Consider the following 19,737-nt stretch of genomic DNA (forward strand, 5'->3'; position numbering starts at 1 on the left):
ATATTTTTTACAATCATGGAAAATGTTTTAAAAAATTGAGAAAAAATAAAATAAAATAAAATAAAAACTGAGCCAGTCTTCCTCAGCGGGACAGGAGGATGGGGAGTAGCAGTGGAATCCCCTTAGGCTTCCTAGCTTGACAGTGTGTGTCAAGGGCAGGGTGATAGGATGCCCTCCCAAGCTGAAATCTTTTGTCTACCTCTTCCTCCTCTAGTTCCCCTTGGCCTGTCTGCAGGCCTCAGGAATCTGGCGCTGTCCACCTTTCCCGGACTTTCCCCAGCAGTCTCTGCGTGGACGGGGCGGCTGCGGGCTCCCCAGGCCTGAGCTGGGGGCTGCACTTCCTGCAGACCGCACCTGCTTGGCCAGGAGGCCTGGGCGGTGGCTGGGGCGGCGCGAGGGCAGAAGGTGGCCGGGGAGGCTCCTGGCAGCCGAGCAGAGCTTGGTGGCCTGCGGCCAGCCCCGCCCCGTCCCTCCCCGGGTGAGCCCCGGGCCGCGGGGATAAAAGGAGCCATTCGCCCGCCCCGAGGTCAGCCAGTTCGCGCTGCTCGTCGCCCGCCTCTCCGTCCGTCCGGTCCTTCCGTCCGTCCGTCCGGCCCCTTTGCAGCCACCATGTCCATGCACTTCAGCTCGCGCTCGGCCGCCTTCCCGGGACGCCTGAGCTCGGGGCGCCCAGGCGCCTTGGGCAGCAGCAGCAGCAGCCTCTATGGCCTGGGAGCATCCCGGCCGCACGTGGCCCTGCGCTCTGTCCACGGGGCTCCCGTGGGCGCCGGCATCCGCGAGGTCACCATCAATCAAAGCCTGCTGGCCCCGCTGCGGGTGGACATCGACCCCGCCATGCAGCTGGTGCGCCAGGAGGAGCGCGAGCAGATCAAGGCGCTCAACAACAAGTTCGCCTCCTTCATCGACAAGGTGAGGCTGACAGGACCCAGCACCAGCCCCAGCCATCCCAGGACGGTCCCCAGCCATCCCGCCTGGCCTCTGGCCCGGCGCCCTCTCCTCCTCCCAGTAGTCCGAGGCCTTCCCCATCTCCTAGCACCTCGTACTTCTGTCCCCCTCAGTCCAGACCTTGTCTTTCCACCAGCCGCTACCCCTGGGCCCCTCTTTTCTGCCCAGTAGCATTGCCTGGGATTTGATCAGCTCCCCTGGCTGGCTTTGCCCGAGTCCTCCGGGGAATTTGAGTCAGTTTGTCACAGGTATGCTCCAGCCACCAAGGCCAACAGCTATCCCAAGTGTGGGCCCCTTTCTCTGAGAGGAGACCTTGGTGGGGGGAGCATGGATGGAGTGGAGTGACACTCTTTTCCCAGATCAGGGAACACCGTAGGGACAAAAGCAGATGCTGAAAATAGTAGTCTTGGGGGAAGGCGGCTCCTGGACCCACCCACTTGCCTGTCTTTGGTGGCAGGAGGTGAAGCTCGTAGACATCTGCCCTTAGACGTGGCCCATTTGGGAACAGGGAGTGGACTGCTGGGCCTTGGAAAGGTCCCCTTTGGGAGGTATTCTGTCTGTTTCAGCCACGCATGAACCTCTGGGGATGGGAGAGGTAGACTTGACTGATGGATCTCAGAGAAAGAGCCCAGTGGAGCTGGACCTACTTAGGACCTGAGGCTTCTGGGCAGGGTTCACGCTCGGACACCTAAACTAAGCTTTCCCTCTCCTACCTCCTTGTCCCCACACGTTTTCCTGCCTGCGCTGTTGAGCCTCCACAACCTCCAGTGTCTGCTGAAGCCTCCCAGGCCACCTTGGGCCTGGGTTCCTCCCCTCCCCTCCCATACGGTCTACCCAGGCCCTCCTCCCCTCCCCTCCCCTCCCCTCCTGTACCATCAGTTTACCCCAGGCCCTTGGGCTCCGAGTTGCTGGTTTTGAAGCAGTTGCTCTTGCATCCTACCATCAGGCATGCTGAGCCGCTTCTAAATTCCTTTTGGGCCGGGCGTGGTGGCTCACGCCTTTAATCCCAGCACTCGGGAGGCAGAGGTAGGAGGATTGCCGTGAGTTCGAGGCCACCCTGAGACTCCATAGTGAATTCCAGGTCAGCCTGGGCTGGAGTAAGACCCTACCTCGAAAAAACAAACAAAAAAACAACATAAATTCCTTTTGGGCCTGTGAGGTTGGACGCAAGGGAGATGTTCTTCTCCATTGGTTTGATCCTAATGTGCTGTCCTGAAGCCTGGCAGGAGGAAAGGAGGAGAAAAGATACAGAGGAAGAAAAGTCCAGGCTTGTCAGCCTGGTCAACTGGGTTGGCTTCTGGCCTCAGACGGCAAGTTTTTTTTTTTTTTTAAATTACTTTATTTATTTATGAGAGAGAGAGAGAGAGAGGTAAAGAGGCAGAGAGAGTGAGTATGGGCGTGCCAGCCCCTCCTCCCACTGCAAAGGAACTCCAGACCCGCGCACCACTTAGTGCATCTGGCTTTATATGAGTACTGAGGAATCAAACCTAGGGATCAGGCTTTGAAAGCAGGTACCTTTCATGGCTGAGCCATCTCTTCAGCCCCCAGGAAGAGGATTTTTATTTAAAAAAAGTTTTTTTGTTCATTTTTATTTATTTGAGAGTAACAGAGAAAGAGGTAGATAGATACAGAGAATGGGCATGCCAGGGCTTCCAGCCACTGCAAATGAACTCCAGATGCATACGCCCCCTTGTGCATATGGCTAATGTGGGTCCTGGAGAATCGAGCCTTGAACCAGGGTCCTTACGCTTCACAGGCAAGTGCTTAACCGCTAAGCCATCTCTCCAGCCCGGAAGAGGATTTTTAAACAGTTGAGGTAGACGATGCCATGGGAGCAAAGTTGGGTGGAAACTCTGCTGCACCAGCAAACCCAGCTTGGCCTGCTCCAGAGCTCCCTCTCCCACACCCTTGAGACAGGGTCTCAGCGGAGCAGGGCGGCCACTAGTGATCAACTGGTGGCACCTGTCTCTGCTGGGTGGCTCCAGGCTGTCCTCAACCCACTGTGGTGGTCCAACTGGCCCCTCAGGAGCCTCCTTCTCCACACCCCACCCAGGTACGTTTCCTGGAGCAGCAGAACAAGATGCTGGAGACCAAGTGGACTCTGTTGCAGGAGCAGAAGTCAGCCAAGAGCAGCCCTCTCCCTGGCGTCTTTGAGGCCCAGATCTCTGGGCTGCGGAGGCAGCTTGAGACGCTGCAGGCGGATGGGGGCCGCCTGGACGTGGAACTGCGGAACATGCAGGATGGAGTGGAAGACTTCAAGAATAAGTAATGTCCTCAGTGCCATTTGGAGGGTCCCAGCCCTGGGAAGACGTGGCTTTCATCCACTGAGGATCTGCAAGTGCCTCTGGCTCAGGGGTCACAGTGTGTAGCTCCCCAGTACAGTAACACCCCAAGGAACTTTTGCTGACGGCCCCTACCCTCTACTCTCCCCTTCTTGCCCCGGGGCTATTTCCAGTCATTCTGGTCTTTTCTTCTGACTCAGTCAAGGGAAATAGCTCATCTCATCAACTTGCATGATTCCATTCCCTTTGGGTGCTTGACTAAGACCCTAGAGGTCACAGGTAAAAGGTGTTCTATGATAGCACTTGTACACCCCTCATAGATCCTTCTCATTCTGGAATGCTTTCTTTTCTTTCTTTCTTTTTTTCTTTTATGGCTTTTTGAGATAGGGTCTCACTCTAGCCCAGGCTGACCTGGAATTCACTATGTAGTCTCAGGGTGGCCTTGAACTCATGGTGATCCTCTTACCTCTGCTTCCTGAGTGCTGGGATTAAAGGTGTGCGCCACCACACCTGGCTTGCAATGGCTTCTTTTAAACATAGATGGAAAACTGGTGGCCAGAGAGGTTCCGGGACTTAGTCAAGATCACATAACTGGTTATTGGGAGCTAGGACTTGAATTTTGGGTCTCTAACTCCCAGGAGGGGGATAAGGAACCAATATAGGAAGAAAAGAAGGAGAGAGAGAGAGAGAGAGAGAGAGAGAGAGAGAGAGAGAGAGAGAGAGGAATGATTGCAGTGAGCGATGGGCAGGGCTCCGCGAGGGAGCCTGAATAGGGCAGTGCCAGGAGAGAGGGAGGCTGTCAGGGATTAGAGTCCAGGGGCTTGAGGACAGGCCCATGAATGCTCTAAGAGTTCTTTCTTCTCACTAAACAGAAACAAAGCCCAAGGCCTGGGCCCAGGTCCTCCCCTAGCCCTCCAGGCACTGGGGGTGGTGAGTGCTCTGTGTGCTCTGCTGGGGTTGTATGCCTAAGTGGGAACAGGCATACCAGCTCTGACTGGAGGAGAGCAAACAGGGCCTCTGGGGAGTGTCCCCCATGTGTTGCTTCCCTAGGGCAAAAGTCAACATATTAATCCTACAGCAGGTGGAACCAGACAGGTGCAGGGCAGGGGTCCTGGGGAGCCAGTTAGCCCCTGTTGTCAGGGACTCACACAGATGTATACCTTCCCCACCCATATTACCCCATCCTAAGGACTTCAGAGCACCTGACGCCTGTGGAGCCAGGATGAACTCCAGGTGGGGGCTCAGAGGGGAGCTGGTAACAGGCTCAGGTTAGGAGTCCTGGATGCTGTTGCTTGGAGAGCTCTGATCTGTGCACCCAGAGCCCAGCAGCATAGCAACAAGGCAGAGATATACAGAGGGACTTTTATATCATTTCTGTAGCGTCTACAGGACCAACGTGTAACTTGAGGGGTGTGGATGCCCTAGGCTTGGACTCCTGGAGGAACTGAGTGTGTATCAGTACCCTCCTCACCACCAGAGCTGTCCAGGCTTCTCCCGTCATTCCCAGCATGTCTTAGGCACTGCCGAGCTCTCATTTCATCACTGTGTTTTGAGTCCCCCAAATAAATGCCAGGACAGGCCAATATGGTCTCTTCCTCTGCCCTGTTTTTTTTTCAAATTTTTTTGTTTATTTTTATTTATTTATTTGAGAGAGAGAGAGAGAAAGAGGCAGATATACAGAGAGAATGGGTGTGCCAGGGCCTCCAGCCACTGTGAACAAATTCCAGACGTGTGCGTCCCCTTGTGCATCTGGCTAACGTGGATCCTGGGGAATCGAGCCTCGAACCCCGGTCCTTAGGCTTCACAGGCAAGCGCTTAACCGCTAAGCCATCTCTCCAGCCCCCTCTGCCCTGTTTTCAGGGGTCCTCCCAAGCCCAGGGGCCAGCCCTTGGGGAGGAGGAGAGATTTGGGAGGAGCAGGGCCTGGGTCTTCTGGGATTTTATGTCTTTTGTCCTGACTCTACAAGGCTCTCCCCGTTTTTGGCCTCCTCTTTGTGCCATGGGCTGTGGAGTTAGCTGCCAGGGCTCAAGTCTGGACACTGTCCCTTCGCAGCCCGGTGGCTTGGGCTGGCGCTTCTCTGGCAGTCACAGCACTGTGTTACAAGACTTTTGGGAGGAGGAAGGGAATGAGCACCTAGGAATCGCATCCCACTGCAGGCTCTATAAAGCAGACCCCAAGAAGGCCACGTGTCTCCCCCCCCAACACAAGCAGCCTTTGTTTTTTAATTCACACAGGTTTTCTGAGCCCCCCCACCCACACCCACACACACACAGGCCGAGACTCAAATTCCTAGAGCTAGCCATGCGTGAGGGAAATTAGGCTTTGTAGTCCTGGCATCTGCTTTTTCAGGTGTGTCGTGGGGAGAGCGAGGGAGGCCGGGCGGGTTTCCTATCTGTATCTGAGGGTTTGGAGGCAAAGCTGCAGCCACGCCTCGCCCTTCCCCTGTTGCAGGTACGAAGAGGAAATCAACCGGCGCACCGCTGCGGAAAATGAGTTTGTTGTGCTGAAGAAGGTGAGGGAATGAGGGCCTGGAGGGATGTGTCTGACATTCACAGTAGCCAGTGGGGACCTGTGGCCAAAGGCTGCCTTGGGCTGTCAAGGGGAGAGGGGCGGGTTTAGGGAGGGGATGATCTGGAAGCCACCCGTGTGCATGTATGCCTAGGCATAGTGTGTCGTACAAGTGAGTTTCCAGTGAATAAACAGACTGTGTCTAGGCCTTTAGGGCTAGAACTAAGACCAAAAGATGGAGAACAAAAAGGAAGTCAATAACTGGGATGACCCAAAAGGCAACATTGCAGAAGAGGTGGCAGAAAGAATGTAAGAGCCAAAGGGAGGGTAGGACTCCTTACAATGTGCTCCTCCACACACAAAATGGCCTGGATATCCATGACCTCACAGTGCCTGACACTACACAAGACCATCATAAGAGGAGGAAAAGATCATGACATCAAATTAAAAGAGAGACTAATGGAGAGAGGGAGGGGCTATGACGGAGAGCAGAGTTATGAAGGGGAAAGCAGGGGAGGGGAGGGAAATACCATAGTTTGTTGTCTGTAAGTATAGATGTTGTTAATAAAAAATATAAGCCGGGCGTGGTGGCCCACGCCTTTAATCCCAGCACTCGGGAGGCAGAGGTAGGAGGATTGCCGTGAGTTCGAGGCCACCCTGAGACTCCATAGTGAATTCCAGGTCAGCCTGGGCTAGAGTGAGAGCCTACCTCAATATATATATATATATATATAAAGACAGGAAGGTAGTTGTACCCTGATAGAAGGAAATGGTCTCTCAGGGTCGGAACATTTCATCCCATACCAGGTGGTACCTGGCTGGCTTCAGATGTCTGCTGAGTTAGTAGAATGAGCATTTTGAGGCAGAACAAGCTGTCTTTCCCTGGGCGTGGGCTTAGAGTTTGAAAGGCCTTAGGAATGTCTCAGAGGGCTTTGCCCTTTAAAATTCTAAATCTGAGTCTATGCACTGAACAGCTCCATATTCCCACCGAAATGCAAACTGGTCCACAGAGCCGGGCCCTAGAAGCTTCAGAGATAGAAATAGTAGGCCCGATGCACAGGCGGCTAACCCAGGAAAGTCTAGGTAGGAGAATGTGATGGTTAGTCTCCATTGTCAACTTCACTGGATTTAGAATCGCCTAGGACTCAGGTGTGGTGGCACGTGCCTATAATCCCAGTACTTGGGAGGTTGAGGCAGAGGATTGCTGCAAGTTTGAGGACAGCCAGAGTAACATAGTGAGACCCTGTCTCAGAAAAAAAAAAAAAAAAGTCGCATAGAATATTGGTGAAGCACATCTCTGGGGGTGTCTGAAATGGCATTTTCAGAGAAGATTAAGGGGGAAAGAGTCCCCTGAATGTGGGTGGCATCATCCCAGGAGCAACAACCCTGCACAGAACAAAAGCTGGAAACAAAAAAGAGAAGAAATTTAACACAGTACCAGCATTCCCTCATTCTGCTGCCTAATTGGCCATGATGTGAGTTGCCCTGTCCAGCCTTGTCCTCCCCACCATGATGCGCTGACCCCCATGAAACTGTGAGCTTAGGTAAATCTTTCCTCCCTTAAATTTTGGCACAGTGTTACAGGCAGAGGCTTGGGCCTCATGTCCTTGGGCTGTTGCCTGTGCCTTACAGCGCCCCCAGGCTGCTTCCAAAGCAAGCTGGCTAGAGCTGCCTTTCTCCAGGAGGGTATCTGGGAGCTGAATGGTTAGACGTTCCTCCATGGACTGAAAAGTTGAGGCTTTCTGGGCTGTGTTAGAAGTGACTTGTTTCAAGTCACGTGTCCGTTTGGTGGTAGGGCTTTCAGGAACTGGTCAGAGTATTTGGTTTGGAGCTCAGGGTGGCCAATGCTGAGACATCAGGGTTGACCCTGGGGACTCAGCACCCAACTTGGAGGGCCAGAGAGGGAGGAAGCTCACGAGTGGTCCTGTCAGGTAGTGGGGACAAACTGTTTCTTAGGAGGGTAGGGCTGTTCCGTCTTGAAAGACCGGACAGGGCTGGCTTGTTCTCGTCACTGATGGATGGTGCTCCCTGTGCTAAGACATAGTGTTCCTTCACCCTGTTTCCCAACCCCAGGACGTGGATGCTGCCTACACGAACAAGGTGGAATTGGAGGCCAGTGTGAACAGTCTGAATGATGAGATCATGTTCCTTAGGAGCCTCAATGAGATGGTGAGGACCTGGATGTGGGGGTATGTACCACCTCCTAGCTTCAGGCAAGGCGCAGGTGGGGTTGTCATCAGACAGAGGCTGGGTGGAGCCAGGTGCTGATCAACTGATTCTCAGTTCTCTTCCATCTACCCTGCCTGAATACCAGGCTGTTGTTAACCTCTTAGAGCTGGTGCCTGCAGGTATGTGAATGTCAGGTGATGAACCTTGGGATGTTCAGGAGCTCTGCACTCAGGACAGGTCTTTCCATGTGTAGCATATATTGCATGTTTGTATCATGCATATGCATACATTTTTTATTTATTTTTAAAAAGTTTTTAAATATGCTTTTTAAATTTTATTATTATTATTTGAAAAAGAGACAGAGAGAGGCAGAGAGAGAGAGGAGATAAAGAGAGAAAGAGAGAGAGAGAGAGAATGGGCATGCCAGGGCCTCCAGTCACTGCATACGAACTCCAGGTGTATGCACTACCTTGTGCATCTGGCTTATGTGGGTATTGGGGAATCAAACCTGGGTCCTTTGGCTTTGTAGGCAAGTGCCTTAACTACTAAGCCATCTATCTAGCCCTGCATAAATTTTTATATAACTACATAGTCTCTTATTGTGAAAGTAATATGTACTCTTTGCAGTAAAGACAGAAACTTAATTAAGGCATCAAACTGAAAACAAATTGCTTACACCCAACACTATCATTTTTACATTAACTTTTTTAGAATCTTTCTGTGCACACATGCATATACACACACACACACACACACACACACACAAATATGCTTGTTTTATTTAATTTGAGATAGTTTTGCTAGTTAGCTTAGGCTGGCCTTGAACTCACTGTGTGCAGTTCAGGCTGGCCTCACTCTTGTGATTCTCCTGCCTCAGCCTTCCAAGTGTTGGAATCAGGTGTGAGTTACAATACCCAGCTGTGATACATACTTTCACAGAAAAAATAGTCTTCTGTGCTTTTCACATGACATTGTGTCTCTGTGAATACAGCTGCACCCTCGGTTCTGAAGGCTGCAGGGTGTGCCATCACACGGTGGGGGGTCATTTGTTTCACTATCTCTCACCGGTCCCCATCCCACTAGGGTGAGGACCTCGCCTAGGGAGCAGTCATGTGCGCCACCCTGTTGCTTTATACCCTTAATCTCACCAGATTCTGCTGTCTGAGGAGTGGGTGCCTGTGTGTGTGCATCTGTGTGTGTGTGTGTGTGTGTGTGTGTGTGTGTGTGTCTGTCTGCACACAGAACTATTGAACATGTGCTGAGTCCTTGTGTCTCACTGTCCAACCACTTGGCCCACTCTAGCTTTCTCCTTTCTTTTTACTGTGCTTGGGTGGGTCCCAGCATGCTGTGGGCCTCTAGGGATGGGTCATGTCCCAAGTCCCACGTTCTTACTGGTCTCTGCAGGAGTTGACAGAGCTGCAGTCCCAGATCTCAGACATATCTGTGGTCCTGTCCATGGACAACAACCGCTCTCTGAATCTGGATGGCATCATTGCTGAGGTCAAGGCCCAGTACGAGGAGATAGCCAACCTCAGCCAGGCTGAGGCCGAAGCCTGGTACCAGACCAAGGTATGTGGCCATTTGGGACATCTTTCTTCCTCTTGCAGGGTGGCAGCTTCCCTTCCTCCTTATCTTGTTTCCAGCCTTCAGGATGTGGAAGGCACCAGTGATTAAGGCCGTGGTACTTAGGAAGACGGGTGTCAAAACTAGGTTCCTGCCCTGGGGAAGAGCCCAGCTGGATGGGGGGGTATGCAGGTGAATGAGACAAGCTCCAATCATAATTAATAATAGTTAAAATTGGTAGTTGCATAGTACTCAATACATTTCAGTTCTTACACAGATGTGGCATTCCTATGAAGTCTCACACAGTGGTTCACATGTTCTGCCTCTTTCCACTCAGATCCACAGAACAGCTCTTTAAAGTGGGCACTACTATGATTGGTGTTTTATTTTTAAATATTTTATTTATTTACTTAAATATATATACACACACAAACACATGCATATATATGTATATATATGTATTCATACATATACATACATATATATGTATATATATGTATATATGTGTAGATATATATATGAATGTATGTATGTATGTATATATGGAGAGAGAGAGAGAACACTAGGGTCTCTATAGCAAACAGACTCCGAATGCATGCACCACTTTTGTGCATCTGGCTTTACGTGGGTACTAGGGAAGGGAACCCAGGTTATTAGGCTTTGCAAGCAAGCCCCTTAGCGCTGAGCCATCGCTTCAGGCCCCGGTTGGTGTTTCAAAGATGAGGAAATAGGCACAGAGAGGATAAGTGGATTGTCCAACTCTACATAGCGAGTAGATGAAGCCCAGGGCCTCAGGCTTGGGAGACATAATCATGACATAGCCTTCACGGACACAGGACAGCTGGGCAAGAGGCTAAGGGAATGGGAGGGACACAGGCTAACTCTGCTGTCTCTGGAGGAGGGAACCTGAGGCCAGGTTTGAAGGCAGTCTGGGGATGGAGGCCTCCAGTGTTGCATGGGGGTGAGAGCCAGACCTGCCCACCAGGAGACTCAGTTCCAGCTCCTTGGCTGCCGTTGATGGCTGTGTGGTCCCTGGACATTGTCTCCTTCGTTGGACTCACTCCAGAGCTGTGAAGTGGGTGGGGCTGGGGGGGTTGTTGGATGAGTGGGCACCTCAAAGCTTTCACTGAGCCCTTAGAACTAGAACTAACTGGGGGAGGAGTGGGATGCTCCTGGAAGCTTTCTTGTCTCCCTTATTTTGTTTATTTTTATTTATTTATTTGAGAGCGACAGACAGACAGGGAGAGAGAGAGAGAGAGAGAGAGAGAGAGAGAGAGAGAGAGAGGGAGAGAGGGAGGGAGGGAGAGAATGGGTGTACCATGGCCTCCAGCCACTGCAAATGAACTCCAGATGCATGCGCCACCTTGTGCATCTGGCTTACATGGGTCCTGGGGAATTGAGCCTCGAACCGGGGTCCTTAGGCTTCACAGGCAAGTGTTTAACCGCTACGCCATCTCTCCAGCCCTTGTCTTCTCTGTTTTGGCTAGGAGGGGACTGGACTGAGTCCTTTCCCCACCCTGTAGCCTGGTCTGGCATTGTCAGGAGGTGGCTATCCTTCCTGGAGATGTGGGCTGGGAAGGGCTTTCTGCATATAGGGAGCTTTTTTTTGCATGGTTTTCCAGTTTAAGACTCTCCAGGCTCAAGCGGGCAAGCACGGGGCTGACCTCCGGAACACCAGGAATGAGATTGCCGACATGAACCGTGCCATCCAGAGGCTGCAGAGCGAGGTCGACAACGTCAAGAACCAGGTGGGGACAAACCTTCCAGCTGGGTCGATTCTCGCTGCTCCCTGGGGCCAGCGGGGGGGCATGTGAGATGCAGCCAGCGAGGCCAAGGTCAGGGTGAAGCAAGGGGGTCTGGGCCCAGCCAGGTGCAGCTGGCATCTCACACCCACTACTGAGACCTCCAGGGTGGAGCCTTCTCGCTTAGGGCCTGGCTTGGGTCAAAGGGAAGAGTCATGGCTGGGCATGGAGCCTGTCGAAGAGATCTCAAGCTGGCCAGTCAAAGAAGTAACACCAGGCACTGGGCACTCTGCTTGTTCCGGCTCTGGGGTCATCGACAATAGCTAATAGGGGAGAGTAATTAAGGTCAGCAAAAATTAAGCTTCATTGTGGCTTACAAACCCCTTCCCACCCCTGCCCTCGCTCTCTGTTCTGGCTGTGCTAGCCTGCTTCCTGGTTCCTTATACATGGCTGCTGTTTTCTCACCCCTGGGATTTAGAAGTGAAGCCCCCTCGTGGTAGTTAGCTTCCTCAAACACCCAGCCACGATCCCAGCAGCAGCCCATCTGAAATTCTCTGAGGCTCCGATTCCTCTTGGAAGGGTTTCGGCCTTACTAAGGTATTGGCCGTCTGTCTCCATCTCCAGCGGAATTGTACCTTTCTGGACAGCTGGGAGCAACTGCTGGGCTCACTGGTCTTGACACACAGCATGGATGCACTTTAAGGGGAAGCTGGAGTTTGGGGGGGGCGGGTGTTGATGAGGGAAGGGAGGGGCCCCCAGCCCTGGCTGAGGTGTACACGCGGATGGGCGTCTCAGCCTGAGCAGTGTTTGCAGTGGGGGATGGGCAGCACAGCAACTTCAGAGATTGCATTTCACATGAGCCTCGGGATGGAACGTGGGGGGTGGCTTATCTATAAACGTCGTCCTCCTCTGAAGCCCCGCGGGCTTGTGTACGCACAAGGGCGGAGGTTGCCTCCTGGCTCGGATGTGGGGCGGTGACTCACCCTGAGAAGCGGGCCAGGAGGGGCGGCTCTGCATAAGGAACGGTGCTTTCCCCCAAACTTGTATCCTATACTCATTCAGCTCTTCTCCCACAAGGGTCTGCCTGGGTTCTCCAGAGATGGTAGAATGGCCCCAGCCCAAGGAGCATCGGTGCCCACAAGGAGCGCTGAGTGGTAGTGGTCGAGCCAGGGGCAGGAACCTTAGCTCAGAGAAGAGGGCCCGAGGGTAGAGAGAGGCCCATGAGAAGGGCAGAGGAAAAGTTGGGTGCCAGAGGGTAGTGAAAGAAAGGCCTGGAATAAATTGGCTCTAGTTAGTAGCTGTGTCAGCCAGGTCTCCACCCCTGTAATAAATACCTGAGAAATCAACTTAGAGAAGGAAAGAGTTATTTTGACTCATGATTTCAGAGATCAGTTCATGGATTGGCATGATTTTTTTTTTCATTTTTTTTTTTTTCTTCAAGGTAGGGTCTCACTCTAGCCCAGGCTGACCTGGAACACACTAGGTAGTCTCAGGGTGGCCTCGAACTCATGGCGATCCTCCTACCTCTGTCTCCCCAGTGCTGGGATTAAAGGTGTGCGCCACCACGCCCTGCAGCGTGATTGTTTTGAGAGGGTGGCCAGGTCGAATATCATGGTGAAGAATATGTGGTGGGGTACAACTTCTCATCTCACTCACTACAGCCAAGAAACGAAGAGAGGAAGAGCCAGGGTCCCCATATTCGCTTCAAGGGTACCCCTCTAATGACTTAACTTCCTTCCACTGGGCCCCACATTCTATAGGGCCTATCACTTCCCAATCAGCTGGGAACCAAACCTTCAACACATGGGCCTTTGGGAGACATTCAAGGTCAAACACCCACGTCATCGGGGAAGAACCAAAAGCCAGGAGCGCTCTAACTCCAGGTAGCAAGTGGAAGCTGCGCACGGAAGATGGAGGCTCATTGGAAATGGACCATCCCTGCCTCAGCCCATGGCTTGTGGATCCTATGTTCTATGGCATGGGGGTGACTGGAATAGCCTCTGCTCCAAGATCCCTGTTCAGAGCTTGTTTCTGTCTTAACAGTGTTTCTGGTTTTTGTGGTCTTCCTGGTGTTGGTAGACTCAAACAGGATCCCATGGTCTTTAAGCTCTTGCAGCTTGGGGTGGGGGAGACTGGGCATTTGTAAGTCACAGTAGCATTTATTAAGCACTTGGTATGTGCTGGGAGTTGTGCCAAGACTTATTATGTCTTATCTCAGTTTGTCCTCACAGTATCTTTATGGTTTAGACACTGAGATTATAGTTTTGTTTTAAATATTTTATTTAAGAGAGAGATTGGCAGATAGAGAGATAGAAAGAGATAGAGAGAGGGAGAGAGAATGGGCACATCAGGGCCCGTGACCACTGCAAAAGAACTCCAGATGCATGTGTTACCTTGTGCATCTGGCTGATGTGAGTCCTGGGGAATCAAACCTGGGTCCTTAGGCTTTGCAGGCAACCACTTAAACTACGAAGCCATCTCTCCAACCCTATAGCTCTTTTATTTTTATTCATCTATTAATTTTGGTTTGTTGAGGAAGGGTCTCATTCTAGTCCAGGCTGACCTGGAAATCCCTATGTAGTCACAGGGTGGCCTTGAACTCATGGTGATCCTCCTACCTCTGCCTCCCAAGTGCTGGGATTACAGGCATGCGCCTATAGCTCTTTTAGAAAAGAGGAGGCTTTGGCTTGTTAGGATTGACTTATCCAATAGCTAGTAAGTGGCAGAGGTGGCATCGGTACCTAGGCATCAGGTCTCCAAATCCTTGTGTTTAACTTTTGGAATTCACTAGTGCTTGGCCGAGTAGGCGGTACCAAGGAAGCCACCTCAAGCCAGATGCACTGGTGGTCACTTGAGTAAGGCAGCAGTGGTGGGCTGTCCCTCAGCTCATGGCTTCACTACTGCCCACAGCGTGCCAAGTTGGAGGCCTCCATCACCGAGGCTGAGGACCGTGGGGAGATGGCGCTCAGGGATGCTCGTGGCAAGCAGGAGGAGCTGGAGGCCGCCCTGCAGCAGGCCAAACAAGACAAGGCACGGCAGCTACGCGACTACCAGCACCTCTTGAACGTCAAGCTGGCGCTCGACGTCGAGATCACCACCTACCGCAAGCTGCTGGAGGGCGAGGAGAGCTGGTGAGAGAGGAGTAGCAGAGCGCATGGTCCCGGAGATGGGGGTAGGGGGCAGTCAATGGGGTTTGGGCTTGACACATCCATCTACAAGCCTGTTTCTGTGTGCCCCCTGCCTGGCACAGGAATGGGAGTGACAGAACGCAAGGAGCTCATGTTTGCTGCTAAGCTCTCAATGCGCAACTCTCTAGAAGGAAGGGCCGGGTGGTGTTAGGTCCTTTCACAGGTGGGACCATTAGAAGGGTCTCGCTGTAGCCCAGGCTGACCTGGAATTCACTATGTCGTTTCAGGGTGGCCTCGAACTCACTGTGATCCTCCTACCTCTGCTTCCTGAGCGCTGGGATTAAAGGCGTGCGCCACGCCGCCCTTGTTTGGTCCTCAGTGTGTGCTCAGGGAAGCAGGCCAAGATTGGTACTGGCTCCGCGGCATAGAGTGGGGCAAGCGCTTGTTCCATTTTATTAACTGAGTGAATAGTATGTGTCCAAGACCTGCCGACTCCTGGCCTGTGATCCTCCACAATGCCAGGCGGCTTCTCATCCCTAACTCGTCCTAGGACAGGCGGCCACTGACTGTGTGCTGGGGAGGATTTGTCTGTCTCCAGAGCTGTTTGCACAGTCACCTGCCGTGGGGGGGGGGGGACTGGGCGGGGCTGGGCCGGGCTGACAGTGTAGGGCACCTTCCTGTGGGACGTCCTTCCTGCAGGACGTGGTGCCTCTGTCTGAGATCGGCCCTTGTTCCCAGGTGTCTGGGGTGGGGCGGGGTGGTGGTGGTGGTGGTGGATTCTTTTTGTTGACAGGCACATTTTTAGAGTTGTGTCCTGGGGAAGGAAGGTTAGGATTTAGGCCGGTGAGATTCGATAGCGTGGGCAAAGGCCTGGGAGTAGACTTGCCATTCTTGGCTTGTTAGAACCGAGCACCGAGACAGATGCTATGCAAGACATGCCTCTGCCCTTAGGGAGGCTGCTCATCTGTGGAGGAGGCAAAACACCTGCAAAGGAAGCTTCTAGAGACCAGGAGCTTGCATGTTGAAAAGGCTAAATTTATCCAAGAACATTTTCTTTCTTGAACATCATTCCTGAGCAGATGGGAGAGAGGAGGGATTTGGATGGAGCAGAGGAGGTGTGTGTGTGGGGGGAATGGAGAGTATGTTATGGAGGAGTGGGGAGAAACATGGTTGCGGGGGTATATCGGGGGAGGAAGGGTCTCTGCCCTACACTTGACCTTCTTGGGTGAGCATCCAGCCTTCTCTGTGGGAAGGGGAACTCATCATCAGAGGTCTCTGGAAGATAGACACTGACCAAAGCCCAGGGCAGCCCCAGCCAAGATGCCTCTCTCTGCACTCACCTCCTCAGATGGGGTGGGGGTGACATCTTGAGAACCTATGCCTATAATTCCAGCACCTGGGAGGCAGAGGCAGGAGGGTTGCTCAAGGTTTAAGAGCAGTTTGGTCTATATAGTGAGTTCTAGGCCAGGTAGGGGTGTACATGGAGAAACTCTCAAAACACAAAAACAAACAACAACAAAAACACCACCAACAACCAAAAAAAACTGGGCTGGAGAAATGGCTTAGCTGTGAAAGGCCCTTGCCTGTGAAACCCAGGTTTGATTCTCCAGGTCCCACGTAAGTCAGATGCACATGGTGGTGCATGCATCTGGAGTTCATTTGCAGTGGCTAGAGGCTCTGGTGCGCCCATTCTCTTTCTTTCTCTCCCTCCCTAAGTAAAAACTTAAAAAAAAAAAAAAACCTTGAAAAAGAAATGAAAGGCAGGAAGAGAAAGAAAGGATGGAAGAAAGGAAAGAAGAAGAAGAAAACGTAGGATGTGATCCAGCTTTTCTTACTTTTATTTATTTATTTATTTTTTGGTTTTCCAAGGTAGGGTCTCATGCTAGCTCAAGCTGACCTGGAATTCACTATGTAGTCTCAGGGTGGCCTTGAACTCTCCGCAATCCTCCTCCCTCTGCCTCTCGAGTGCTGGGATTAAAGGCGTGCGCCACCACGCCTGGCTGATCCAGCTTTCTTTGCTAAAACTCAGAGATAGTAAGTGGTATGACCAGGGTCCCACAGCAAGCAGAGAAATCTTGTGAAAGCCCACTCCCAGTCCAGGTTGCTGTGATGGGTTGTCCTTTGAGAGAAGAGTCCCTCTCGCCCAAGGGCTTGTGGGCATGGAGGCCTTGCTTTATTCCGTAGCCCCTCCGCTTTTTCTGAGCAGATCCAGGCTTGTGGTGCTGAAATGCATACAACTGGCATGAGTTTGTGTTCATTGAGAATACAAAGTTATGAATATAAAATTCGGGACAAGAATAAACATTTAGGTTGAGAAAAGAAAAACCACACAAATTGCTATGGCTTAGACACGCAGGTCTGTTCAACTTTAGTTCTTCAGACATTGTACCAGGAAATCGTACGTGGTATTGCTATTTGATGGAAGCCTTCCCTTGACCTCAACTTCCGGACACTCTCAGCATTTGCAAGGGCCAATAGATCCAGCATTCTAGAAGCTTCCAGAAATCCCATGTCTTACTCCCTTCTAGGACTCGAGACTGTTGAGGCTAGCAAGCAATCCCACTCTCTCAGCTGAAGTGAGGCATCCCCACCCACCTACCAAGCAAACTGATCCCCAAGGCCAAGGGCTTGGTGACAATGGGGCTATGAGTCACAAAACAAACACACCCAGCTGTCTCGGATAGATTTTTAATTTCCACTGCAAGACCTGTTTCAGCCCCACAGGCTGCTGAAAGCCACCCCACCTGCCTCCACCCCCCCTTGAGACCTGGCTGTAGCCACAGCCAATCTGTCAACAGTTCACCAATTATTTCAGCACCTATTAAGTAATTGTCAGTCCAGGCCTCATGCTTAGGGGCTGGAGACACAGGAGTCCATAGGCGACGGCCCACTTAGTAGGCTTAAGATCTGGTGAGGAAGGGGTTGACAACTTCACAAATGATAAGTACAGCTACTGTTTCCCATTCTTGGGCATGCAGGGCTTGTGGGGAAATTATGCGAGGCCACCTCCATGCGTAAGCCTGTGTGACCTTGGTCCTGAAGGTAGGTCCAGTTTAGAGGTGGGACACAAAGGCTCTAGGACATTGACCCAGCCCCACAGGCTGCTGGTTTCCTGTCCTCACTCCTGGTCAGTTATTTTTCTAACAATCTTTTTTTTTTTTTTTTTTTTTTTTTTATTTGAGAGCGACAGACACAGAGAGAAAGACAGATAGAGGCAGAGAGAGAGAATGGGCGCTCCAGGGCTTCCAGCCTCTGCAAATGAACTCCAGACGCGTGCGCCCCCTTGTGCATCTGGCTAACGTGGGACCTGGGGAACCGAGCCTCGAACCGGGGTCCTTAGGCTTCACAGGCAAGCGCTTAACCGCTACGCCATCTCTCCAGCCCCCTGGTCAGTTATTTTTCAACAAGGCTTGACAGTAGGCTAGAGGCACGGGGGACAGGAAATAAGGGACAAAGATCCTTGCTGGGGCCTGGAATCTGGGTGCCTGAGAGTACTTGGCCCTGAATTGAGAAGCAAGAGCAAGCCCTCACAGACCTGTCCTCTGTCCCCAGGTTGGCCGGAGATGCATTGGGAGCTGTGAACATCTGTAAGTCCTTGGCTGTCACCCTGTGCTGTGCAGACTTAGCTGGGCCACCAGAATGGCAAAGTGTTTGCCTAAAGGCCCTGTTTGTTGGGGCGGTGGTGGTGGTGGGGGGGGGAGTCTCCTTCCTTTCCACAGTTCTGAAAGGTTCTGTGGAACTCAAGTCCATTCAGCTCAGAGCAAGATGGCAAGGGCGGTGGAAGTGGGATAAGGAAGAGCTTTGACCACTTGGGGAGCAGTTGCCACTGTCAGAGGCTCGGATTTGGGTTATATGTCTGAGAGGGGAGGTAGGGCCAGGGAGAAAGGTGGTTGCGGCAGGAGGGTGTAATGGAGGGAAGGAATGGATGCCCTCTGTGAGGCACTCTCACCAATGAAGCCCTCCTCTTCTCTCCCAGCTATGATGAAATCTACCGGGGCCAGTGGCAGTGGGCTTGTCTTCGGGGGAACCATGGGCAGCAATGCTCTGAGCTTCTCCAGCAGCGGGGCACCCGGGGCTCTCAAGGCCTCTTCCATTAGGACCACATCCACTGCCCGCAGGAACTTCAACTGAGCTGTGGGCATGGAGAGACCCTTGTGCCCCACCGTCCATGCCACAGGAAGACCCCTTCCCACCTCACATCCCTGTCCTCACACTGAAAGGTGGTTGAAATGACCGTCAGACCATCTTCAATAAAAACAAAACAAAATTCCACACCTTTCTTAGTGAGCACTGGTGTCTTGGCTTTACTGGCTGGCCAAGCAGGCACTGGGCCCAGAGATTCTCTGCTCTGGACCCAGGCTGTCCATGCCTATGGGGAAGTGTTACTCTCCAGAGCTGAAACCTTTTCCAAGGTGCTGCCTTGGCACCCTCCCAGGCTGGGGCTGGTTCCATCACCTCGTCTGGAGGGGCTTAGGAAGGCTTCAGGGAACTGAAGCCTTTGGCAGCAGATAGGTGCTGAAGTCCTCTCTTGGTGGGGGGCAGGATTGTTTGCACCCCCCACACCCTCTGCTGCCCGATCACAGTCATCTTGAAGTGACAAGGCCACATACGTTCAGGTGTCCCGGCTAACTCTGACAGTACAGGTCCTCAGCTCTTCCTGGTCTTGGGTCGGCCAGGCCCTGGGGCTCATGACTGTGTGTCTGGGTGACTAAAGGGGGATCGCTGAGCCTGAGATTCTCTTGTGGTGATGGTCAAGGAAGGAGATCCGGGTATGGCAAAGGGTATGTGTTTGGAACCTTGGGCGCAGGAGTGGCCCGTGTGTCTGGATCCGTGAGGTGGGGATGAGAAGAAGGGGGGACCTCTGTGTGTTGGTCTGGGCCCACTTCCAAATGGACACATTGGTATGCCTGTGTATTGAGGGTTTTGAACCAAGGCAGAGTATCTGCAGGGTGCTGGGGAGGCAGTGGGAGGTCTCTGTATCTGAGGTCCCTAGGGGCTGGAGGTTGCATGGGAAGGGTGAGGGTAATATCGGGGATGTGTTGACTTCTGAGGGGGAGCCTGTGTGAAGACACCAGCAGTTTTGACCTGGGCTCTAGTGTTGGGGGTGGAGGAAAGTGGGCTCGTGGCGGTACGTAGCACGGTCCCCACCCAGGGTATCAGCAGACACAGGCTCCTCTGGTCCTGGCTGGCTAGAATCCCTCCGGCTGCTCGCTGTCCCAGGCCTTTGTGGGTCTGCGTGCCTGGATCTCAGGTGCCATGGACTCATATCCTGTGCCTTTAGGTACAGCCTGTGCAGGGTGGGGTGCAGTACCAAGACAACCCCCCCTCCAGGGCTGACAGACGTGCCCGTGCAGTGGGATCCATGCAGCATGGCCAAGTGGGTGGCATGATTGTCACAGC

The 19,737-nt window shown here is 52.5% G+C and overlaps 1 protein-coding gene across 1 annotated transcript; it reads left to right on the top strand.

Annotated features, from left to right (window-relative positions):
- The first annotated feature begins 516 nt into the window (after positions 1–516).
- On the top strand, positions 517–18,609 carry Krt7 (keratin 7). The gene is made up of 9 exons (XM_004650449.2): positions 517–909; positions 2,999–3,210; positions 5,679–5,739; positions 7,809–7,904; positions 9,309–9,473; positions 11,090–11,215; positions 14,120–14,340; positions 17,890–17,924; positions 18,314–18,609. The coding sequence occupies exons 1-9, from the start codon at positions 610–612 to the stop codon at positions 18,466–18,468; spliced, it is 1,371 nt and encodes a 456-aa protein (XP_004650506.2). The 5' UTR covers positions 517–609; the 3' UTR covers positions 18,469–18,609.
- The last annotated feature ends 1,128 nt before the right edge of the window (positions 18,610–19,737 follow it).

Source organism: Jaculus jaculus, chromosome 6 (genome assembly GCF_020740685.1).
Source record: "Jaculus jaculus isolate mJacJac1 chromosome 6, mJacJac1.mat.Y.cur, whole genome shotgun sequence".
In the NCBI taxonomy this organism is placed as follows: domain Eukaryota; kingdom Metazoa; phylum Chordata; class Mammalia; order Rodentia; family Dipodidae; genus Jaculus; species Jaculus jaculus.

Coding starts and splice junctions, on each gene's coding strand:
- Krt7 (XM_004650449.2), top strand. CDS start 610: ATGTCCATGCACTTCAGCTCGCGCTCGGCCGCCTTCCCGGGACGCCTG. Junction 7,905..9,308: donor TTAGGAGCCTCAATGAGATG/GTGAGGACCTGG, acceptor TGGTCTCTGCAG/GAGTTGACAGAGCTGCAGTC. Junction 11,216..14,119: donor TCGACAACGTCAAGAACCAG/GTGGGGACAAAC, acceptor TACTGCCCACAG/CGTGCCAAGTTGGAGGCCTC.